Here is a 24,686-nt window from a genome sequence, read left to right as displayed (position 1 = left end):
GCATCTCCACACCCCTAGGTCTCCAGCCAGGAGAGTCTGGCAGAAATATCGTTGACTATGGGTGAGAACTCGCGTGCGCGCGCGCGCGCGCGCACACACACACACACACACACACACACACTGGCCAGACACATTCGGTCATGTTAAAAGACACGCAAGGCTGCACGCAGTGACACGAACCCCTCTAACCTCCCCAAACTCTTCCTCCTTGCAGGTCTGAGACAGTCCAGGTCACTGTCCCGGCGACCCCTCCAAGCACACCCGCGCACACACGCATACTCGCGCACAGGCTCCCCCGCTCGCGTGCTCTGATAAATGCTCACACCAACGCAGGCGCACACTCTGGCGCGGGAGGCGCCCCTCCGTGTTGGGAAGCGGGGGCGGCGGGAGGGGTAGGAGACGTTGGCCCCACTCGCGGCTCCGCAGCTGCCGCAGTCGCCGCAGCGTCGGGACCAGCACCAGCGAAGCCCGCAGAGGAGCCGCGGCCGCGGCGTCCTCCCGGCGCGGGGCGCCTGGAGCAGCTCCGGGACGCGCTTCAGCACCGCGGACAGCGCCAGCCGCTCGCGCGGAGCGAGGCACCCACGCGCGCCCAGCACAGCGACCGCCGGCCCGGGGCTCGGGTGCCCTCTTCCCGCCCGGAGACGCCCCAGGACTACGGCTCCGGGGGAAGACCTGGCGCCCCCAGCCCGCGAGATCGGGCGCGCGCAGGACGGCCGGGACACCCCGCTGGGGATGCGCCGAGGGCCCCGCATTCGCGCCGCCCAGAGCTAGGGCTCTGCCCGGAGCCCATGAGCACCATGCGCCTGCTGACACTCGCCCTGCTTTTCTCCTGTTCCTTTGCCCGTGCCGCCTGCGACCCCAAGATTGTCAACATCGGAGCCGTGCTGAGCACGCGAAAGCATGAGCAGATGTTCCGTGAGGCCGTGAACCAGGCCAATAAGCGGCATGGCTCCTGGAAGATTCAGCTCAACGCCACCTCGGTCACCCACAAGCCCAACGCCATCCAGATGGCCCTGTCGGTGTGCGAGGACCTCATCTCCAGCCAGGTGCCCACCCCTCCCCGCCCCCCCGCCAGGGCTTCCACTGCGTTGCTCTTGCCCCTCCCCCACCGCCTCCCCACCATCTTCCCTCCTACTGTTCCAGTTTCATCCTAGCCTTCCCCAGCCCTCTTAAGAGACGACTCCTAAGTGAGCTGGCTCATTCTGGAGCAAGCTGGTCTCACTAGCAGCTGAACGCCACCTCCCCATCTTGCTCCCCTAAGCTGGTCACCTGCCACCCTGGTCAGTCCCCGCAAGGGTTCCAGGGCTCCAGATCCCAACCAGTGTGTGCAGACATGTGGCAAGCATTTCGTGGTTTGTTTCCTCACTGTGCCAGTGAGGGGGTGGGCATTCTGGGCTTATGGGCAGAGATGCTGTCCCAGCCACAAGCACGCGCTAGGCGCGGGTCTCGAAACAGGACGGGCCCCGGGGCCATCTTTGTCTCCGCTTTTAGACCTCCTTCCCTTCCTCCTCCCCCTCCCCCTATCCGTGGGTTTGTCCGAGATGGGAAACGGCCCAGGTGGTGAAGCAGGGTGTTCTGTGGGGTGGGAGTGGGGGCTGAGCGTGTGGGAGGTGTCAGGGCCCAGCATGGCAGCCGCCGACAGCCAGCGCTGCGGGGGAGGACATGGCTTCTGGGATTTCGCCTGTCAGAGCTGTCCGCCCCTGTGCCGTGCTGCCTGCTGAATTCCAATGAAAGCACGGGAACACTGCAATGCAGCCCTTTATGTAAGAGCCAGGACCGACACGGGGCCAAACGAGGCTCTCCTTGCTCACCTGACAGGCACACCACATCTGTGGACACGCACACTCACACACGCACGCATTTACACCCAGGTTTACGCACAGAGACGCACAGACTTACATTAGCACACACTCACGCACATCAGCATCACACAGCCAATTTCACGTACTCACACACACTTGCCCACACACACGTGCACATCCGTGGACACGCACACTCATGTGCCACATACTGCCTGGCATACCCAGGTGTACGTGCAAACACATGTGCCCACGCACACGGGCTCAATTGTGCACACACACACAGTATACATATGGACATGTTGGGCCATAAATGTATACACAATGCACATCCCGCACACACTCGTGGGCACTGGCATGGCCAGAGACTCATCCAGACACGGACCGGGAACTTCTGGGTGCAGACTGGTGGGACGGCCTGGGATGGATAACCAGTCCTCACAGCTCCAGCTGCAGACAGGACAGGGCTGAGCTTTGCTCAGAAATCTGCCCCCCCCCGCCCCGCATACCTCATAAGCCACCCCACGCTTCCAGCCCCGAACACCAGAGACGACTGGGTGACGCCTTTGTGGCTGGCGGCTTTGGTCACACATCCCATCCGGGATGAGGGAGAGACATAAAGAGGTAGAGTTAGAGAGTCCAGGTAGGGCCCTTTCCGGGGGCCCCTCCTGCAACTCACAGGACACAGTCTGTTCCCTCAGAGAACAGCCAGTGCCAAGAGCAAAGGTGACAGCAGCTGCCACTCACTGAGCGCGACCTATGGGCAAGCACCACGCTGGCATGGCAGCCGTCGCCCCCACCAGATGGGTCCAGAGCCTGCCACCCCCACCCCATTTGCAGGAAAAGGGGCACCCCGTTGCTCAGAGAGTAGAAGGCAAAGTTGGGACAGAACAGGTCCTCCCCGTGAGGGTAGCGTGGAATCACCCAGACATCTGCTCCCCCCACCACCTCTCTGCCTTGGAGAGCTGAGCCACTGGCTTCAGGCCTGCCCCCGGGGGCCTCGGTCTGGGCAGGAAAGCTGGGCTGCCCCCCCCCCAGCCCCTCCCTTCCCTTCTGCGAGGATGTGGTCAGCGCTCAAAATCAGCACTGGGTCTCCTCCAAACTAAGCGGGGCTCAGCCGGCCCCCGGAAGACACTGGCGAAAAGACGGAAGGTTCCAGGGGCTCCTTGCCTGGCTTCTCCAGACAAGGCTCAATGTGCAGCTTTAGATGCAGCCTTCTGGAGCTCCTCCCAGTCTCTGAACTACGGGCTTTCGCACCCAGGAGGAGGGCCAGTGGGTGGCATGGGTGTGCCTGTCATCATGATGCGGGACCAGTCACTCTCCCCAGCCCACGCTGGGGGCGGTGCGTGCCACCACAAGAACAGTTCTTCACCCTCCCTGTCAGGGTCTCACCACGCACCCAGCACAGCCCCCCGCCCAGTGTGAGAGGGTGAAGGGAGGCCCCGGCAGGGGAGGTGTGGGGAGGGGCCGGTCGCCTCCCTCTGTGTTCTTGCTGCACCCTGCAGTCCGGTTCTGCCTCCAGCTCACCCCTGTGATTTGTTTCTCCTCTGAGGGTGGTTATAGGGTCCTGTCCCCTTGGCTGGGAGCGTGTCCCCTGGGGCTCTATGTGTGCACAGTCGGCGCCCCTGCCTGTCCCCACCCCCGGCCTGCTGAGTCAGCCTCTGCTGCTTCCCGGCAGCCAGCTCCAGTGCCGTGCCCACCCTGCCCTCACCCCCGACGTGCGCTGACCCTGTCCCCTGTGTCCACAGGTCTACGCCATCCTAGTTAGCCACCCACCTACCCCCAACGACCACTTCACTCCCACCCCCGTCTCCTACACAGCCGGCTTCTACCGCATCCCCGTCCTGGGGCTGACCACCCGTATGTCCATCTACTCAGACAAGGTAAGCCTGACCACTCGGTGGGGACCCAGCTGGCTCTGTTCCTGTGTTCAGACCCAGTGGCCGCCGGAGGCAGCTGCCCTGGGGAGGGGGAGGAGGCCGGGCAGGCACCACGCAGGCCGGGCGGGGCACAGACGTGCGCGGACCAGGGGCTCCGGGCTCAAGGAGCAGCAGGGTGATGCGTGAGCTCACGCGTTCAGGCATGTGCACACACTCGTACCCATACCCATAGCCTGAGACGCAAACTCATCCACACGCAGGCACCTACACACCAGCACAGACTCAGACTCACAGAGTCACGGGTACAAACAAACCCACACACTCGCTCGCGCCCACACGCATCAAGTTCATGCACACACGAACACATTCACACGGACACTTGTGTGCTCTGACACGCACACGCATATTACGCACGTTGACGTGCACAACCACATCATCACACACTTGCGTTTGCACTCACGCACACACTCACAGACACTCACGCTCCAGCACACAGACCGACCATCACAGGCACCCTCACGCACTCACGCACACGCACACGCTCACCCTGACAGGTGTCCCACTGGCAGGTGGCAGGGCACAGCTGAGAAGGATGTGGGCACGCGCGCAGGGTTACAGAGGAGGCGGCTTGCGGCAGGAGAGCCTGGCCTGGGGTCTGCAGGCCCAGGGCCGGGAGCAGCACCAGTCGGCAGCGCGTAGAGCCCTTGTGGTCCCCAGGAGGGGTGTGGGGGAGCCATCCGGTCCTGGAGTAGCAGCTGGAAAGGCCAGGAGGCCACTGGGGTGGTTTCCCACAGAGGTGGGGAACTTGTTCGAGGTCACGCTGCTCTCCCACGGCGTCTGCTCGTGATTCCGGGAGGACTCATCAGCTGGGGGTGCCACTAGCCACCAAGAGGCTGGGAGGCCCCCACAGCCTGGCCCACACCCTCCTTCAGACCTTGGGCTTACCTGCAGACAGGTCGGGAGGGGCCGGAGGAGGGGCCGTGTGGTGGGGGCTGCCCGGTCTCCCCATTCCCTCCAATTCCGTCTTGCTGGGAGCCCACAATTCTAGACAAAGCCGCCTAAGGCACGAGGTCATCCCAGCCAGGGCCAAGGGTGTCTGGGGAGGTCAGGGATGTGTGTGTCCCGAGGCTCTGGGAACCCTGGCACGCAGCCGAGGCACCCAAACTGTTCAGATGCACTTGCCCTCAGCTGCAGAGAAGTGGGGGGTCCTTTCCTGGGCCCCCCAACCTTAGCTCTCTGGCGCCAGTCCTCCCATATGTAGAAGGAGGGAAAGCGGCCGACAGGCCACCTCACAGGCAGGGAGGAGACACCCTCTTCCAGGGCAGAACCCTAGCCCAGACCCAGATTGTGGCCCAGCTCCCTGGTCCAGTATGAGGTCAAACCAAATGACCGAACCTCACAAATCCAGCCTGGCCCCACCCACCATCCGGTCCACTGCGAATCTGTGCCCAGCACTTGGACCACGAAGGCCTGGGTCAGAGTCTGTCCAGGACCCCAACCATAACCCCCTTGTAGCCACGTTGTCTACAAGTGGATGAGGGACAGAGGCAGAGGGGCATTCTCACAGCCAGGTTCCAAAACATTGCCCCTCGGGTCACAACGAGGGAGCAGGTAAAAGGCTAATCTGGACGTCTCAGAGGACCACAAGGTCACTGTGGGTCTGCGGGGTCACCGAAGGGGCTAACACAGAGGACCTAGGCCGAGGAGGGCTGCACACATGCTGTGTCCTGCCACGCCCCTGGCTGGCTGCTAATATTTGCACACAGAGGGGCGCCTGGGGGGCTCAGTCCGTGAGCCTCTGACTCTTGATTTCGGCTCAGGTCATGATCTCACGGCTCATGGGTTCGAGCCCCACACTGAGCTCTGCGCTGATGGTACAGAGCCTGCTTAGGATCCCTTCTCCATCTCTCTCTGCCCCCCGCCCCCTGCTCATCTCGCGCGCTCTCTCCCTCTCGAAAATAAATACATAAACTTAAAAAAAAAAATCTTCAAAAATACGCACACAGAGAAGTAAGGCAGGGTCAGCAACCAATAACCCCTGGACTTGAAGAGAAGAAATATTTAGCCCCAAATAAAGATTTCCTGACAAATACTACAGTTATGCAAATTTGGGAAGCTCCCCAAGTCAGTGGGAACTTTCTTGAGCCCAGGCTGTCTGGCAGGGGGTGGCTGGTCGCCTCAGGAACAATTCCACGGAGGCTGTTTCTGAGATTAGATGACTTGGGGGTGGGAGGGGGGAGGGAGGCAGCAGTGGGAGTAGGGTCCCGCGTCTGGCAGGTGTCCCCCAATGGTGCGAGGGTAGGGGTAGGAGGAAGCAGGGTCTCCAGCGGCAGGAGGGCAGGCCGGCGCCCGCTGGCCGCGGGCTCAGGTCTCCGTCCCCGAGGCCCCTCAGCCCCCTCCGTGTCCCCGGGAGAGCGCCCCCCGCTGGCCGCGGGCCGAGGTCCCGTCCCCGAGGCCCCTCAGCCCCCTCCGTGTCCCCGCAGAGCATACACCTGAGCTTCCTTCGCACGGTGCCGCCCTACTCCCACCAGTCGAGCGTCTGGTTCGAGATGATGCGCGTCTACAGCTGGAACCACATCATCCTCCTGGTCAGCGACGACCACGAGGGCAGGGCCGCCCAGAAGCGCCTGGAGACGCTGCTGGAGGAGCGCGAGTCCAAGGTGAGGCCCGGGCCGCGGGCGGGAGGAGCAGGAGGAGCCGAGGCGCCGGAGGAGCGGGAGCAGGAGCCGGCGCGCTGCCTGCCGCTGTGTCTGTGGCCCGTGTGTGAACACCCTTTCTTTCCATCGTGCATGGTCAGCACCACTACGTCTGGCGAGCGCCCGCCCCAGCCTGTTCTCGGCTCATTTCACTCGCTTTGCCATTAGTCGAAATCTCCTTCGTGTCAGTCCCTGCGGGGCGAGGGCAGGACCACCTGGAGCTCCGCAAACACCCCACCCCGCCCCCCGCCCGCGGCCGGACCCTCGCAGCCCCGCCCCCCGCCCCACCGTATACCCCCGCCCCCCCCCCAAGTTCCCCAGCCAGGCCCCGGGCTCGGCCCCTCCCACTCCCCAACCCCAGCGGCCTCAGGGCCACAGCGGCCCCGGCGCCAGGCCCCTCCCCAAAGGACCCTGTACCCTCGCTGCTGTGACGCGTTCCGCGTCCGCAGGCCTCGCCTCCCCCCCACCCCGCCCCCCACGCTGCCCGCCCCCTCTCAGCTGCCCATTGTCCTCACCAAAGCTCATCGAAGACATCCGCCACCTGGACCCCTCAGCCTGGGCTCTGCCCCCTTCAGGCCTCCCCCTCGGCTCCCCTCCCCACTGAGCCACTTGCGGGTCCCCTCCTCACCCCCACCCTGGGGTTGGGCTCTGGACCCCTCCAAGAGACACTGGCCGACCAGCCCCAGCCTGGCGCCCACTCTGGGGCTGCAGAGAGAGCAGAGTGGCAATTTCTGGGGGTCCAGGTGACCCCCATCCCCACCCCCACTGCCAGCCTGAGGAGGCCCAGGGTCCCGCCTTCACCCAGCACAGAGCCCTGGGTGCTCAACACCCGTGCCACGGCCCCTAAGTCAGGACGAGGCCAAGCCGGGCAGAGAGGGAGGGAGGCCTAGGCTGGGGCGGGCCCTGGAGGCCAGACCAAGGGGGTGGCGGGAAACACGTTCGGCCCGTGGAGTCAGAGCTGGCTTCAACAAACTTAGCGCCAACCCCAGGCCCCTCGTAGGCCCCTGAAGGGAGTAGAGGGCACCGGCTGGGGTGGGCGGAGCCAGAGGGCAGACTCAGAGGGTCCTGGGGGGGCCCTGCTGTGGGACACTGAGTCTGAGAGGGAGGGCTGACCACCAGCGTCGTGGGCCCCACCCCTCCCAAGACAGCATCCCCCAGCGCCTGGCAGGCCGGTCACCTCCTGGCGTGCCCACCTGTGGCCGCACACACTCACTCGCACGCTCACCAGCCACGTCCCTGCACATCCACCCACGTGCACCCTTGGTCACGGGGACATGCTATCATTCCCAAGACAGTCCCTTCACACCTCACATCACCCACCACACGCTGAGACCACAGCTGGGCACACACGTGGGCATGCAGCCCACGGGCACACTCACCCCCCCCGGCTCACGCACATGCACATGCTTGCACACACACGCGCGCGTGCACATGCACACACATGCCTGGGCTCAGATGGCTCTGGCCCTCATTTCCCCACCGAAGAGCGTATGTAGACTAACACTTTCACACAGATGCCCACAGGTGCTCGCCACCCCTGCGCGCATGTGCGCGTGCACACACACACACTGTACACACACACTCCTATCATACTCGCTCTCCAGTGCACACGTGGGCCGACGGGTGTGCACACACCGGTCAGTGAGAACAGGCACCTGGGCCGCTAAGGGAGACAGAAGGGAGGACGCCACGGGCGGAGGGACAGAGGGGACAGGGCATGAGGGAGGGGCTGCTCACCCCCCAATTCAGGACCGACCGGGGCGGGGTGGGTACTGCTGGGGCCACACGGCAGGTGCATGGCAGGGGTCGGGAGGGCAGGCGGGACCCCAAAGGGACACGTTTGGTGTGGACACAGACAGGGCCTCCCTTTCTCCCAAGTATGACCGTGTCCGAGAGCACAGCTCCGTGGCCGGGAGCCCCGGTGGCCCCCGTGCCCCCTCGTCCCCAGCACCGCCCTGGCCCCCAGCCCCGCTCGGGCCTAGGTGTTTGCGAGCTCCAGGTACGTGCCCGTCTGCAGACGTGCCGAGGAGGTGGTGTGATTGCTTTAGCGCCGTCATTTTCAACCGTTTATAATCTTCTTCTGTGTCTGCATATTTTCTCTGTGCACATTATTCATCAGAGTAAAAAAAGGAACTATGAAAACCTCGACCAACTGTCCTATGACAACAAGCGTGGACCCAAGGTATATATGCATGGACGTGCACGCCGCCCACCGGCTAGGGGGCCCTGCTCCGGCGCCTCGGCCGCTAGGGCCGCCGTCGGCCCGGCCCTGCCGCGCCGCAGGCCCGAGCGGTGAGGAGAGTGAGCTCGTGAGGCAGGCAGCCGCAGGCAGGAGAGGGCAGGAGCGGGCCGCGAGGGTGTCCGCGGCCCGCCCACCGCGGCCCCGGCCTTGGCCTGCGCCGAGAAGCAGGCGCGGCCGCAGGAGGAGCCGCTCTCCGGGAAGTGCATGCGAATCTCTGGGACCCCCCGGGTTTCCTCGTGGAGCCCAGGAGGGAGCCCGCCCGCCCAGCCGCCCGCCTGCCCCGGTCCAGCCGCTCTCGCAGGGGGCCTGCGGGGTCGGGCCTGAGAGGATCTCCCGTGGTTTTGGAAAAGTCGGCCCCATCTCTGCTCCCGGTTGCCTTCCAAAACTCTTTTCTGTTTCCTGTCCGCTGCACGCGTCCTTCTGAGTCTCAGCCCACTTCAGCTTGCATGCTCAGCGCAAAAGTGAGGCCAGGAGAGCGAGCAGGCTGAAGAAGGGACAGCGAGCGAGGCCGGGCCAGGCCAGCAGGAGCCAGGCAGGCAGGTGCACAGTGCAGGAGGCAGGCGCAGGCCGGGGCAGCCCGAGCCACGCCGCCTCTGGGTTCCTAGCAGCTGCGGCCCGACTCTCGCCCCTGAGGCGCTGTGTCCCCGGCCGCAGCCGTCCGCTGACACTCTCGCTTACACCGCAGGCTGAGAAGGTGCTGCAGTTCGACCCGGGGACCAAGAACGTGACGGCGCTGCTGATGGAGGCGCGGGAGCTGGAGGCCCGGGTCATCATCCTCTCTGCCAGGTGAGGCTGGGCCGGGCCCCTCCCTCCACCTCACCCAGGGCTGCACCTGGGCCACGGGCACTGTGGGGCCGAAGCGGAGTTTCAGCTTCCGAAATGCCATCGCCAGGGAAACCCCCGCCCCCCCCCCCGCCCCCCGCTCCCGTGTACACAGCTGGTGCCCTGGCAGATGCCACGCCCTCCACGTGTCCATCCCAACTCCTTCCCGTCGCCTGCCGCCGCTCGCTCCGAGCTGGACGACGGATAAGCCCCTGCCTTTAGGAAGGCAAACACGGCCTGAGGTGATAGACGTGTCACAGGACTCTGGGAACTGGGCGCAGGGAGAAGGCCCAGGGAAGTGGGAAGTGACATGTGTGCAGGTGAGCCCAGGCGAGAAGGCCACAGCGGGGAGAGAGCCAGAGTCCTAGGACGGGAAGACTGCAATGGTCAGAGTGGGCAGCACAGAGAAGGGAACCAGTTAGGGACCTGTGAGCACCAGGCCGCCGCCAGACAGGGCCTGACCCACACCTCGACTTTGGAAATGAGCCCCTAGGGAACCTCTCCCTGTCTGTAAATGGCTAGGATCCCCTGGGAAGGGAGAAGGCAGGCCACCCGGAGCAGGAAAAGGAAGAGCCCCGCTCCACGGAACAGCCAGGAGGGCCTGGGTGGGCACGGCCCCCCGGCCACCCCTTCCTAGAAGCACTGCCAGGCTCCAACAGAGCGGGGGACCAACGGGGGTCACCTCACCCAGAGAAGCATTCCCCAAATGCTGCTCTCCGGCAGACCACAGACAGACAGACAGACAGCAATACGCCGAGGCTCAGGACAGGTGTCCGTTGTGCATTCAGTCAACAAATCTCTGATACAGAGCCGGGCGCCCCACCTCGAGGTGCAGGAGCAAAGTGAGGCCAATCAAGGCTCCTTGGGCCGGAAGGCAGGAAGCCCTCACTCACCACTCACCCACGTCACGGGCCACTTGCCAAGCCAACCATCTGACCCTGGGCGCTTGGGGAGGAGAAAGGTTTGAGGGCTTGTCCAGACAAGGTCAGGGGGCTGCACGGTCCCTCCCAGAACAAGCCCCTCCAGGAAGGTGCCACCAGATCCTCTGATTGGTTCTATTCCCCCTCACCCATCATAGGGCTTGAGACAGACTCCGTGGGTGCAGTGGGGTGAAGGGTGGGTGGATGGGCCAGTGGACGGGCAGGTGGGCAAGCAGACGGTCAGCTGGCAGCCAGAAGGCCCCTTCCCCCGGGACAGAGCAACTCGAGGAACTCATTATGCCAAAACATAGATGTTCAACCGTTGGGCGCTTTTACAAAGGATGAGGTCACGTCAGACTAGACCCGTCCAGCCCACACACTGCGATCAGAGTGGCCACCGGGACGCAGGCCAGAAAGCCACAGGTAAAACCGACCCACGCAATCCCACCACACCCGGGTCCCAGAGGAGGGGTGGGTGCTTTCTGATCGGTTTTCGCCTGGTCAGCGAGATCCCACACCACACCCTGAAGCCCCCTGAGCTCGGGCTGGGAGGGGCTCACCCTGTGTCGCCAGCCCCTAGGGTCAAGGAGGGGTTTGGCAGATGTGAGTCCAACAAAAAGGCCAGCCCGGGGAAGGGTACGTGGTCACATCAGACAGTTGCACACACACCACACACAGGGCCACGTGCACGAGTACGCGAGCACACACCATATAACGCCACACGTACACACACATCATCTGCACACGCACACCTCAGCAAACGGGTGCACACAGGCACACGGCATATTCACACCAGTCACACACATACACATATACACACACGTTCACACACTCACCTGCACAAATACCACGTACGCAGCACACACAACACGTACCGAGCACACACATGCCACATGCACACACGTTGTGCACGTGCTGTATAGACACGTGCACGCCATATATGCACTCACAAGCTTGCACGCTCACACCCACACATCCATACACAGTGCACACACACGTACCTTACACATATGCACACAAGCCATTCACACGCACAGACACCATATGTGCGCATACAGGCTCACCACACTTATGTGCAGACATATGCACACCTGCACACAGGTGCGTGCACCCCACACACGCACGTACTCCACACCCGCATGCACAGCGCACACGTGTTCCTGCGTGCATACGCACACACACCCCACACGCACACACGCCGCCGACAAAGGCACAGCACTCGTATCGACCACACAGCCACCAACACCCCCTCTTGAATTCCTGTAAGGCCCCCGCCTGGACTGTTAAGACTGGAAGAAACCCCTCCGCTCACATACGGGGCTCCTTGGAGCAGAGACGCCCCAGTCCCACGACAGAGGCTGGCCCGGCCCCCAGCACTCCCAGCTCCCCGGGAGCGGCACCTACAGGCCTTCCTGACCCTGGGACCTCCCCCCACACACTGGCTCCTCCTTCTTGAGGGCTGTTGAGAGCACTTTGCAGAGAGACCTCACTAAGCCAGTCTTCATTTCTGAGCCATTTCCTATGGAGGGCGGAGAAGTCGTTCCTCAGACTTTTCATTCCTATCTTCCGGAGATTGTCTCCTCTGGGGCCAATTACTTCCCTCAAACAGTTTTGATGGATCGATCAGGATTTTGCGCACAACTTTTTACTGGCGATACCGATGTACACAGATACGAGCACAGGCATGTGCTCGTTCCGCTAAGTCAAAAGTCACAGACCTGCACTGTGTCAAGCAGATGAGCTTCTCTGCCAGGTTTTGTGAGCACCACTGACAGGGGGCACAGGTGCCCCTCCACACACAGCGCTGGTCTTTCCGGGTCATCTTGGCTCGATATTCTCCTTTGGCCTCGGGTACGGGGCTGCCTGGAGTACCTCTGTTTGCGTTGCTTATGTCTGAGTAGCATGTCACGTAGAGCAAACACTGAAGGTCTTGGCTCATTCTTGAGAAAATCGAGGGCAGACCCCTTAGGGAGCCTCGGGCCACCTGGGTTTCCAGAGTCAGCCATTGTGAAAATAACCCAACGCTCAGTCTGTCCAGCCTCTCTGTGCCCCAGTGCCCACGTGTTAGAGAGGCAAAGTGCCAGGTGTGGTCTAGGCCTGTGTGGGGCCAAGTCCAGTCCGGCAGAGAAGCAAGGGGGGGTTCCGTACTCGCCCGCCCCGTGGCCCCCATGGCCCTACCGGGCCCAGGATCCTCGTCCTGACCAGGAGACCCCTGGGGATCAGGTGCACAGGGGCTCGCCTGTAAGGACATCCCGAGAGCTCAGGACCACCTGCACTGTCCCCCGCGATGGCCCGGTTCTAGGCGGCAGGACACACAGCATAACGGGTGCAGCAGCTACCGGCCCCCTCCAGCAGCTTCCGCTGCAGTGCTAGGGGCAGTTCCCAGACGCTGGGTCCCACCAACATCTGACCCGCCTGGAGAGTCCCCAGCCCCTCGTCTCGCATGTGTGGACTTGGAGAACCAGAATGTGCGCAGCCTACCCAGGAGGTCACAGGAGCATGGGCCCTGGGGTGACTGTCCAGACGCAGACCCGGGTCTGCCATTACCGTCACTCGTGTGCTTTGGGTGCCTTGGTTTCCCCTCCTGACACAGGGATAGTACTGATGTCCGTCTCGTAGGGATACCGTGAGAATTAAGTAAGAGAGTCCGTGTAACGCGCTCAGAGCAGTGCCTGGTACCGTGAGCAAGTAAGCAATCAACAATGATCCGTCACCATCTGGGGCGCCGTGACCCTGCTCACCAAGGGGGGAGGGCCAGCAAGAGAGGCCTGGGAAGCTCTGGGGGGTCTGGGCCCCGTCACCCCATCCCCACCCTCCACCCGTCACCTCTGCTGTCGGGGTGTGTGTGTGGGGGGGTGTTCTCCTGGTCCAGGTGCGGGCTGGCGATGCAGGCTGGGACCGGTCACCTGTGTAGGGTCAGTGGGCCCAGCTAGGGGGGTACCGGGGACTGTCCACTCTGCAGCATCACTGGACCCAGGAAGGGCTGGAGGTGGGGGGGTGCTGGGCCTGTCACCTCTGCAGTGTCTCCATGCCTCTTTCCAGGGGAGGGAGGGGCTGGGGGCGGGGCCAGGGCCACACTCCAGAGGAGGACCTGTGAACCCAGAGTATCCACAGGCACAGGTCCGGTGGGGAAGGGCTGGAGGGTTGGCCGGGCCCGTCACCCCCCTCTGCCCCACAGCGAGGACGACGCCGCCACCGTGTACCGCGCAGCCGCGATGCTGAACATGACAGGCTCCGGGTATGTGTGGCTGGTGGGGGAGCGAGAGATCTCGGGGAACGCCCTGCGCTACGCCCCGGACGGTGAGTGCTAGACCTCTCTGGGTCCCGGCGGGCAGGGGTCCCCCACGGACACTAAGCCCACCCCACTCGCCCCAGGCATCATCGGACTGCAGCTCATCAATGGCAAGAACGAGTCGGCCCACATCAGTGACGCCGTCGGTGTGGTGGCCCAGGCAGTGCACGAACTCCTGGAGAAGGAGAACATCACCGACCCACCGCGGGGCTGCGTGGGCAACACCAACATCTGGAAGACAGGGCCGCTCTTCAAGAGGTGGGCGGGGATTGTCTTCAAGAGGTGGGCGGGGACTCTCCTCAAGAGGTGGGCAGGACTCTTCTAGAGGTGGGGGCAGGATTCCCTTCTGGAGGAGGGGCGGGACTCTCTTCTAGAGGAGGGTGGGACTCTCATCAAGAGGGCGGGTTTCTCTTCTAGAGGCGGGCGGGACTGTCTTCTAGAGGTGGCTGGGGTCTCTTCAAAAGGAGGGCGGGACTCTTCTGGAGGAGGGGCAGGTCTCTCTTCTAGAGGTGAGGGGGGCGGGATTGTCTTCTAGAGGTGGGCGGGACTCTATTCTGGAGGTGGGTGAGGCCTCTCAGAAGATGAGAGTGGTCGCTCCTCAGCAGGTGGTCAGACATCCTACACGTACAGGCATCTCCCGGACTTCCCCCCCTGGCCCCCCATCTGTCTTCCACCACCACCTCCAGCTCCACTGTGATAATCATCTGTCCCATTTCCAGCAGCGACATTAATGTCTCAAATGTCACTGAAATCGTGGCTGCCTCCACTGCTCCTGACCCCGAGACCCACCCCAGCTCCCCAGGGTAGCTGACAGCCCTTGGGAGGAGGCTCCTGCTGCAGATGGGGACAGGGGGCTTCCAAGTACCGAGAACATTAGACAAGGAGCCCCCTAAGGATGGAACCTAAGCCTGTAGGGAGCCAGGGCTGGCCAGATGTCCAAGTGGACGGACATAGTGGGGCAGGAGTTACTTCACAGCACCCTGGACACTATGCCACTCAGCCTATCACCAGACCCCCTCCACCCCACTAAGTAGCAGACGCGGAATCGCTTGTGCAGAACCACAGTTATGGCGCCCACAACCGGAGCACACACACAACGGCAGGCTTGTGCAGCAGACGTGCACAGACTCGGCGAGGCACGTGGCACGCACACATGCGTAGGGATGCATCCACACAAGGGCCACGCGTGTTCATGTGTATGGCTCGTGGGCACGCTACGCGTGCATGTACCAACAGGACAGCACATCGGCCCTACTTCCCTTGTTGGTGAGCAGGTTACTGCTCCCTTCGGGGCAAGGATAGCTGCTGGGAGGCTCGAGTGTCCCAAAGCTCAGAAAGCCCTCGAATGGGGCGTGGGCTCGGGAGTTGCTGGGCTACCACGGCGGTGCTCTCCGTCTGGTGCCGGCAGGCAGGCACACCGTCTGACTCCCAGCACGAGGGTCTGGTTCCTGCTAACCTCTCCTTGTTGGCACTGAGGCAGAGGAAGGGGCTAGGGCTGCTCAGAAGGCCGGGGAGAGGGCACGTGTCCGGTAAGTGTGCTCACACCGCCCTCCCCAGGGTGCTGATGTCCTCCAAGTACGCAGACGGGGTGACAGGCCGTGTGGAGTTCAACGAGGACGGGGACCGGAAGTTCGCCAACTACAGCATCATGAACCTGCAGAACCGCAAGCTGGTGCAAGTGGGCATCTACAACGGCACCCACGTAGGTGGGGGTCATGAGGGGGTGGGGGCTGGGGCCTTAGGGTCCTGGGGCCAAGACCCCTGCGTGGCCACCCTCCATCTCATACTCCCACCCCCAGGTTATCCCCAACGACAGGAAGATCATCTGGCCAGGTGGAGAGACAGAGAAGCCCCGAGGGTACCAGATGTCCACCAGGCTGAAGGTGGGGGCCTACCGCCCTGTGCCAGCATCCACACCCAGACACTCCATCCAGCTCCGCGGGCCCACAGGAGGGGACAGTGAGGCCAGTGCAAAGGACCGAAGCGAGTGGGGAATGGACCGGCGCCCGGCTGCCACAGCCCACACCTGGTGACACAGAGCAAGCAGGGAGAGCAGGTGGAGGGAGGAGAGGCAGCTGCTGGGCCCCGTCCCGTGGGCTCTCTCCAGAGCGTCTCTGGATCCAAATGCACTTCGGTCAGGAAGCCGTGTGGGATAGGACTCTCCTGGGGATGAGCTGCTAGGGGACGGAGGGACGGACAGAGGTTGTTCTGTGGACTCGAGCTCCTGCACTCATCACCCCTCTGGGGGACCCTAGCCACCCCACCCGCGGTCTTCACAGCCTCTCACCATGACTGAGTCAAACCGTCCTTTCGCCCCTGCCCCCTCCCCCCACACAGCATTCTCCATGGCAGGCTGTTCCCTCCTTGACCCTCCTGCTGGGGCCTCTGGGAGACCCTCCTGGCTGGCCTTTCCCCTCACAACTTCTCTTCCTTGCTCCTTTGGGCTCATCCCTGCCTGGGCCCCTGTGTCCTCCTCGGCACTCTCGTGCGAGCCCCTCCTGTTACCGGCTCACAGCAGCACTGGGCCAGAATCTTAGATCACCAAAGGCAAAGATCCTAAGTGCCGTGGGCCCAGTGAACCTTCTCCTGGCATGCCCAGGTCCTCAAATGTCTCTTGACCTAGTCTCCTTTCTGAGGCCACCCCCTAGGGCCTCTCACCCAGACCCATGTCAGCACCTGCCCGCAGGGCACCGTCCTTCATGACAGGCAGAGTGGGCTTTTCCAAAGCCAACCCGGCTTCTTGCAGTTCCATACCTTGTGTTGGAAAGTGAAAGTAAGAGCCAAAACACTGATGGCCAGATGGTCCAGATGGTCCCATCCAGGCTGCCAGATTCAGATGGCTTTTTCAACTTTTTTTTTTTTTTTTGGTCTCACCGATTTTTTAAACGTGCAAACATACATTGCTTGTATAATAGAAAAACGTGATGAAAGTTTACACAGCTCCTGCAGGGGCTCCCAGTCCCCCGGGGGAAAAGTCAAAATGCTGCCCTTATAGCTGAGGCTCTGGCCAGCCCGCCCTGCAGACCCACCGTCCCCCATGTGCCAGGAGAGAACCCTTCTCAAACTGATCCCTGCTCACTCCGCAGGCTCAACCTGTTGCGTTTGGCTCAGCCCCCCGCGTCCTGTATCTGTCCCCCTCATCCCCTAGGCTATGGGCCCCTGGAAGATAGGAAGAAGAGAGAACCCCAGCATAAGCCTCAAGTATCCCCTTGGGCTGAGAGGCAAGCTACGGGAGAGAGGACAGCATTGGCAAAGGAAAGAGAGAGGCAGGACAGATGATCAGATAGCCATTGCTGAAGAGGCTGAAGGCCAGGAGAGGCCAGGTGGTCAGACAAGGGTGATCCCTGCGGGTCCCAGGTCCTGTGCAGGCTCAGAGTGGATGTCAGGCATGCCCCTGTCCTCATGGTGGGTGGTGGCAGGCAGGGTGCATGCTCTGGGCCGGGACAGGGAGTTTCTCATCCCTGAGAGATCAGAGAAGGTGCTGGGCGCACTGGCCATTCCAGCAGGCTCCTCTGATGGAAGGAGTGATGTGTAAGCCAAGATCCCCAAGACAAGTGGCCAAGAGGAGGGCACACTGTTTCAGGAGGCCATGTGTCTTCTGAATGCTGAGGAGTCTGGGGACCCTCCTGAGGGCAACGGCCAGATGTTGTTGATGGTGGCCGGGGAAGATGTGGATTGGCCCCCTGAGGCTGAGCAGAAGGGAAGCGGCTGGAGTGGGGGGACACCAGGGGCTTGGAGGGAGTGCAGGGGAGTCTGGGCGCTGAGGGTGGATGGTCCAGGCTGGGTCTCTCCCCACCCCCACCCCCCCCCCCCAGATTGTGACGATCCACCAGGAGCCTTTCGTGTACGTCAAGCCCACGCTGAGCGATGGCACATGCAAGGAGGAGTTCACGGTCAATGGGGACCCGGTGAAGAAGGTGATCTGCACAGGACCCAATGACACGTCACCGGGCAGCCGTGAGTGCCAGACGGGCGTAGGGCGCGGGCGCGGAGCGGAGTAGCCAGGAGCTCGGTGGTTACGGCCCCTGTCCACCTCCCTAGCACGCCACACAGTGCCTCAGTGCTGCTATGGCTTCTGCATTGACCTGCTCATCAAGTTGGCGCGGACCATGAACTTCACTTATGAGGTGCACCTGGTGGCCGATGGCAAGTTTGGCACTCAAGAGCGGGTACGCGTGGATTGCTGGGAGCCACGAGGGGCGGGACCGGGTGGACCGAGTCTTACTAAGGACTGGGACAGGGGGTGGGCGGGGCCTGCCAGCGGGGGCGGGGCCTGAGCGGGTGTGGGCGGGGCCTGCGAACCCGGCGGGACCTGGTGTGGGCGGGGCCTGCGGGCAAGGCGGGGCCTGCAGACTGGGGCCGGGTCTGGAGTGGGTGACCCAAGAGCTGAGCCCAGGCGGGAGCCGGCGGCTGGAGTGGGACGGACGGTGTCCGCGCACCCACCGGAGCATCGCCGCGCAGGTGAACAACAGCAATAAGAAGGAGTGGAACGGGATGATGGGCGAGTTGCTCAGCGGGCAGGCGGACATGATCGTGGCGCCCCTGACCATCAACAACGAGCGCGCACAGTACATCGAGTTCTCCAAGCCCTTCAAGTACCAGGGCCTGACCATTCTGGTCAAGAAGGTGGGCAGGGCCCGGCGCGGCTGGGGCGGGGTCCGAGGTGAGGTCGGGCGGCGCTGACAGCCCATGCACCTGCAGGAGATCCCCCGAAGCACGCTGGACTCGTTCATGCAGCCCTTCCAGAGCACACTGTGGCTGCTGGTGGGGCTCTCGGTGCACGTGGTGGCGGTGATGTTGTACCTGCTGGACCGCTTCAGGTGAGCGCGGCCCGAGGGCCTGACGCCTCCACCTGGGGGGGGCGGGGGGGGCGGGCGGAGCCCGGCGAGGGGCGGGGCAGGGCTGCCCTTTCCAGCCCTCTCCCGCCGGCCCTCTGCTCCCCGCAGCCCCTTCGGCCGGTTCAAGGTGAACAGTGAAGAGGAGGAGGAGGACGCGCTGACCCTGTCTTCGGCCATGTGGTTCTCCTGGGGCGTCCTGCTCAACTCGGGTATCGGGGAAGGTGAGGCCACGTCCCGGCCGCCTCCCGCTCCGCCCCTTCCCGCGCGCCGGGAGCTGACCGGCCTCTGCCCGCAGGCGCCCCCCGAAGCTTCTCAGCGCGCATCCTGGGCATGGTGTGGGCCGGCTTCGCCATGATCATCGTGGCCTCCTACACCGCCAACCTGGCGGCCTTCCTGGTGCTGGACCGGCCCGAGGAGCGCATCACCGGCATCAACGACCCGCGGGTGAGGCTTAGCCGCTGCGGGCGGCCGGCGTGAGGTCGGCGGGTCTCTGCCTCGGGTGGAGCCCGGGAGCAGCCGCGAGCCCTGCCCTCTGACCCGGCAGCTGAGGAATCCCTCGGACAAGTTCATCTACGCGACTGTGAAGCAGAGCTCGGTGGACATCTACTTCCGGCGGCAGGTGGAGCTGAGCACCATGTACCGACACATGGAGAAGCACAACTATGAGAGCGCGGCCGAGGCCATCCAAGCCGTGCGGGACAAGTGAGGGGGGGACGGGACGTGCGGGACACGCGAGGGGGGACGGGGCGTGCGGGACACGCGAGGGGGCGGACGGGGGAGGGGCATCCACCCCTACAGGAAGAGTGTCCGTCCAGGCTGGACGGGAACCACGGGACGGAGATAGAGGTGAGGATTCGGGTCGGGCAGGACGAAGGCGTACCAGGTGCAGGGGCGAGGGCAGACCGGTTGTGCCGCGCGCCCATGACCCCCGCTCCTGCCCGCAGCAAGCTTCATGCCTTCATCTGGGACTCGGCGGTGCTGGAGTTTGAGGCCTCGCAGAAGTGCGACCTAGTGACCACTGGCGAGCTGTTCTTCCGCTCAGGCTTCGGCATCGGCATGCGCAAGGACAGCCCCTGGAAGCAGAACGTCTCCCTGTCCATCCTCAAGTGAGTCGGCCTCCCCCGCCGCCCGCGGTCCTGCACCTTCCTCCGAGAGCCTCCCACCGGAGGCGGACCCCTCCCCAGAGCCCGACCCCGCCGCCCGCCACGGGCCAGGCCCCGCCCGCTCCGGGCCCCGCCCACTCCGGGCCGCGCCCTCCCCCCCAGGTCCCACGAGAACGGCTTCATGGAAGACCTGGACAAGACGTGGGTGCGGTACCAGGAGTGTGACTCGCGCAGCAACGCCCCTGCTACCCTTACCTTCGAGAACATGGCAGGTGGGTGTCCCCATCGCCCTCCGTCCCCCTGCGGACACTGGCGGGGTTCTCCAAGGGGCCTGCAGGCCGGCAGCCAACAGCTAAGGCCCTGGGTCCTGGCCCACAGGGGTCTTCATGCTGGTGGCTGGGGGCATTGTGGCCGGCATCTTCCTGATCTTCATTGAGATCGCCTACAAGCGACACAAGGACGCTCGCCGGAAGCAGATGCAGCTAGCCTTTGCCGCGGTGAACGTGTGGAGAAAGAACTTGCAGGTAGGACAGGCACTCTCCGAGGCCTGGTGCCCACGGCCCGGCCTGGCCCCGGCCCTCCTCCATTCCCGCAGGCCGAAGCACTGGCTCTGGCCCCCGGGAGCCCATGTGGGCAGGACCGGAGCTAGGAGCCACAGCCAGGGGCAGCGCTGCTGGGGGCCACCTGCGGGTGGCTGCCCCCTGCAAAGCCCGGCTCCAAGCCTCCGCCTGGCCCCTCTGTCTCCAGAGTCGCCCACCGGCGCCCATTCCATAGGAAGGCAAACTGAGGCAGGGTAAGACAGGGACCCACCTGGGTATAGCACGTGAGTCCAAGACATTCTGCCCTCGCCGCCCCACGCCTCCCCTCGGCACCCTCCAGGGACCCCCTTCCCTGCTGCCCTGCTGTGTCCTGTGCTCCATAACTCCAGCCTGAATCGGGCGAGCTGGCCCTGCCTGGCACTCCAGGCCGTGTCTGTGGGAACTTGCTGCCGGCTGGAAACAGGCTGCACACGGGGCAGCCACGGCCCACCTGGAATAGGGCAGGCAGTGGGGCCTGCGCAGGCCTGAGGGCTCACGCCCCAGGGTCCTTTCTGGCTTGCTTCTTCTCTTCTCTTTCTCTGGGTGATCCCCCAGAGCCTGTGTCCTGGGATGAATTTGATGTTCAGAGAGGGAGGGCCAGGTCCGGGGCGGGGGAGCGGGAGGATGGGTTGCTGGAGCCCCCACACCTCTCATCTGCCCACTCTTGCTCTTGGGACCTGGTCACTGCTCTCACTAGCTGGCACAGGGCCATCCTGGCCATCAGACCCCAGGCCAGGGTCTGGAAGCCACCTCCATCTATCTATCTCTCCAGTTCATCTCGCCACCTGCCTTCGGCCCCTCGGCCCCTTCCCGAATCTTGGCGTGCCCCCTCAGGGGACAGAATCGCTGGCAGGGCCCGAGGGGCGACTCCTCCGGTGCTTGAGGGACCCTTCTCCTCGGGACACCTGTAATCCAGGGCCACCCAGGAGCCAGGGAGCCAGGCAGACGTCCCAGCAAGAGAGCCAGACGGGACCCCCCCCCCACCCCCTCCCAAGTCCAGCCCCAGCACAAGCAAGGTCAGGCCCAAGACCGGGCAGGAGCAGAGGCCGCCTGCACACGTTCGGCTGTTGGTGCGTCTGTCCAGCACAGGGAGGCAGGCAGGAGCGAGGGCCTGAGCGGCGGCCAGGCTGGGCGGCAGCCCCCGAGAAGCAGGCGAGGGCAGGTGTGGCCGCCACCCTTAGCCGTCTAATCACTTATACATATTCATTTTAGGATAGAAAGAGTGGTAGAGCAGAGCCCGACCCTAAAAAGAAAGCCACATTTAGGGCTATCACCTCCACCCTGGCTTCCAGCTTCAAGAGACGTAGGTCCTCCAAAGACACGGTAAGGGGAAGAACGCCCAGTCCCACGTCTCCGACTCTTATCTCGCCCCGCCCCCGTGTCTGTGTCCCGTGCATCAGGCGTGCCCTCTCCCTCACCATCCCATCCACCCCACCTCTGACCGCTGTGGCCCTTCTGCCCTCATCTCTATTTGCCCAGCACACGAGGTCTTCACTCTCTGACTCTCTAGACCTTTCTTGGTCCTTTCTCCCACTGGCCCTCACTGGGCCCTCTTTCCCCATGTGTCTCTGCGTTGGTCTGCCCCCCATGCCATGACGCCATGCGCCATCTTGAAGCTGTGTCATGTTGTTGGTCAGCCGGTCAGCCTCACCGACTCGGGGCTGCGCCCAGGGCCCCGGGAGCCCGGCGCCAATCTGTCCCGGACTCCTCACTGTCAGGAGGCCACACCACCTCTCTGTTACGTCCGTTTCTCCAGCCTCTCCCAGAGCGGCCCACTGCCCTCTTTCCCACCCCTTGCGACATCCATGGAGGGGTGGCTGTGATGTCCCATCCGCCCGTCTGTCTGGCCGCCAGCCCCACCACGCAGACACCTGTCTCACGTGTCTCACCAGAGCCATGCCTGTTGCACCCTTTCCATGTGGTCTCTGTGTGGGCCGGGGCTGGGGGCCGGGCCTGGCTCTGTCTGGGTGGACGGCTGGGGCCTGGAGTTGGAACAGGCCCCCAGCCGCAGGGGACTGTCAGGCGGGGACTGGGTGGCACCAGAGGGGGTGGAACCCACCCCAGGCTGAGCTGTGGCCTACAGAGCCGGAGTCACTGAGGCTCCCAGACAGAGGCCCAGGAAGGAGAGGCCTCCGTGGAGAGGACCAGCGCCTCAGCTCCTGACCCTCCAGCTCCTCTCCCCACGGGGCCACGTCAGAGCAGGCCTCCTAACTTGGGCAGTTTGTCGCTGCACCAGATGCGCACACTTGGAATAAAAGCCCCTAAAATGGACCCAGCCTTGCTAGAGGCACCCCGGTCTGAGGTGGGGAGGGGGCCGCCCAGAGTCAGCACTGCCCTTGGCTTCCCTGCAGTCCAGGGGCAGCTTGGCCCGCATCCCGCAGAAGCTTATGCTTCAAGGTGGATATGGGATTTAGACTCCCCCACACACAGTCCACTGGAAGGGGGGCACATCTCCAGGACACAGACAGGGCTTGCACAGAATAATCGGGAGTCCAGGGTAAAGCCATCAGGGTGCCCCAAGAGCGGCCCATGAGACCTGGGCCGCTCTGCTTCCCAGGAGGGGCTCAGCACTGGCAGCGGGTGGAGACTGAGGGTCGGGGAGCTGGGAGCCCAAAAGTGTGCAGAGCTTGAGCCAGTGGCCCTTGCCAAGGGGTTCAAGGAGAAACCCAAGACCAGAGAGGAGGGGTGGGTGGGGCAGGCCTGGAGACAAGGGTATCCTCACAGACAGCACTTTTAGGGAGGAGCACAAAAGCTACACAGGGAACTTTCTGAGGGCCTCCTTGAGAGCCCCCGCCCCCCCCCCCAATACTCCTGCCCAAAGAAAACACACATGCCCTTAGCTTGTCCAGGTGCAGCTCAGAGACCTTCGAGGTGCCTTTCTGGGGACACACTCCCAACAGACTCCCAACAGACTCTGCCTGGGACCATCCCCCAGGCCAGCCCTGACGCCATGTGGCATCTGGGGCTGGGGCTCTGCCCTGTAGGGGTGACTGGGGGTACTGCCACCTGGAGGGGCTGGGCGGGGGAGGGCAGCCCAGTTTCCCCGTTACGGGCTGGGCGCCTGCTTGGAGGGAGGCCTGGGTGGGGGGCTCTGTTGGGAGGGGTGGGGTCGGTCCGGCTGCTAAGATCCTCTGCCCCTGTCCTGTGGCCGGTCCGGGCCAGGGCAGCACTGGGCGCTCAGGGCTGGGGTCCCTGGCGGCCGGCGGGGCCAGCGGGTATTGATTGTTGGTTCTTATTTATAGAGCACCGGGGGTGGACGCGGCGCTTTGCAAAACCAAAAAGACACAGTGCTGCCGCGACGCGCTATTGAGAGGGAGGAGGGCCAGCTGCAGATGTGTGCCCGTCATAGGGAGAGCTGAGACGCCCTGCCCGCCCTCCTCTGCCCCCCTCCCCCGCAGACAGACAGACAGATGGACGGGACAGCGGCCCGGCCCACGCAGAGTCCCGGAGCACGACGGGGTCAGGGGGAGGAGCGCCCCCCAGCCTCCCCCAGGCCGCGCCCGCCCGCCCGCCGGTCGGCCGGCTGGCCGGTCCACCCGTCCCGGCCCTGCGCGTGCCCCCGAGCATGGGGGCTAACGGGCTGCCTTGTCTGTGTATTTCTATTTTGCAGCAGTATCATCCCACTGATATCACGGGCACGCTCAACCTCTCAGATCCCTCGGTCAGCACCGTGGTGTGAGGCCCCCCGGAGGCGCCCACCTGCCCAGTTAGCCCGGCCAAGGACACTGATGGGTCCTGCTGCTCGGGAAGGCCTGAGGGAAGCCCACCCGCCCAAGACTGCCCACCCTGGGCCTCCCGTCTGTCTGTCCGCCCTGCTGCCTGGCGGGCAGCCCCTGCTGGACCGAGGCTCGGACCAGAGCGGCTGAGGACAGGACAGAGCTGAGCTGGCTGGGCAGGGCCACAGGGCACTCCGGCAGAGGCAGGGCCCTGGGGTCTCTAAGCAGTGGGGAGAGGGGCTAACCTGGCCAGAGGGGCTTGGAGCAGAGGCTGAAGCCCCATCCTTCTCCAGCCACTAGCAGAGCCACAGTGCGGGTGCGAGGCCCCACCTGGCTGGGTCACCCCCTCCTCCAGCGCCTGCTCCTGGCAGCCTCAGCTCCACCCCTCTTTTCTGACCCATTTCCCTTCTCCGCTTGACCCTATCCATCCAGCTGGCCCTGCCCGTCCCCCAGTGGCAGACTCTGACCCTCAGCTGGCCGCTGCCTCCCAGGAGCGCGCTGGGGATCCCCCACTGCCTCCGACCTTCTCCAGTCCCCACGAGGGCTGGGCCAGCTAGTCGCGTCCTCCAGCCCGCAGCCCAAGATAGGCTCCCCGCCCCCGCCAACCACCACACTGGCTCGGGACTGTCCTCAGCCCTGCCCGCCAACCTGTACAGGCCCAGCCCTTCCCGTGTCGAGCGCGTGCCTTCCCCATGCGGCCCGTGCGCAGCCGCGCGCTGCCCCTCCGCCCGGGGGCCCGGCGCGCGCCGCCCCCTGACCCGGTGTGTGCAGTGGTGATGTCTAAAGGAATGTCACGGAAC

At 64.0% G+C, this 24,686-nt stretch overlaps 1 protein-coding gene across 8 annotated transcripts; it reads left to right on the top strand.

Moving 5' to 3' along the window:
* The first annotated feature begins 288 nt into the window (after nt 1–288).
* Nucleotides 289–24,685, top strand: GRIN1 (glutamate ionotropic receptor NMDA type subunit 1). Of its 8 annotated transcripts, none has more exons than XM_027051030.2 (21): nt 289–1,046; nt 3,548–3,682; nt 6,163–6,339; nt 8,495–8,557; nt 9,303–9,403; nt 13,538–13,659; nt 13,735–13,909; nt 15,209–15,353; nt 15,451–15,534; nt 17,467–17,608; nt 17,693–17,820; nt 18,113–18,277; nt 18,353–18,471; nt 18,598–18,710; nt 18,785–18,933; nt 19,034–19,191; nt 19,434–19,595; nt 19,755–19,864; nt 19,971–20,116; nt 21,383–21,493; nt 23,413–24,685. In XM_027051030.2, exons 1-21 carry the CDS (start codon nt 789–791, stop codon nt 23,527–23,529), a joined length of 2,880 nt encoding a protein of 959 aa, XP_026906831.1. In that variant the 5' UTR covers nt 289–788; the 3' UTR covers nt 23,530–24,685. The 8 variants fall into 8 exon arrangements, with proteins under 8 accessions (XP_026906831.1, XP_026906834.1, XP_026906832.1 ...); XM_027051031.2 differs by having other exon boundaries at nt 646–1,046; nt 23,781–24,685; XM_027051033.2 differs by lacking the exon at nt 8,495–8,557 and having other exon boundaries at nt 291–1,046.
* The last annotated feature ends 1 nt before the right edge of the window (nt 24,686 follows it).

This window comes from Acinonyx jubatus, chromosome D4 (assembly GCF_027475565.1).
Source record: "Acinonyx jubatus isolate Ajub_Pintada_27869175 chromosome D4, VMU_Ajub_asm_v1.0, whole genome shotgun sequence".
In the NCBI taxonomy this organism is placed as follows: domain Eukaryota; kingdom Metazoa; phylum Chordata; class Mammalia; order Carnivora; family Felidae; genus Acinonyx; species Acinonyx jubatus.
Note: the sequence above shows the minus strand (reverse complement) of the source record. Positions and strands in the feature narration are given on the sequence as shown.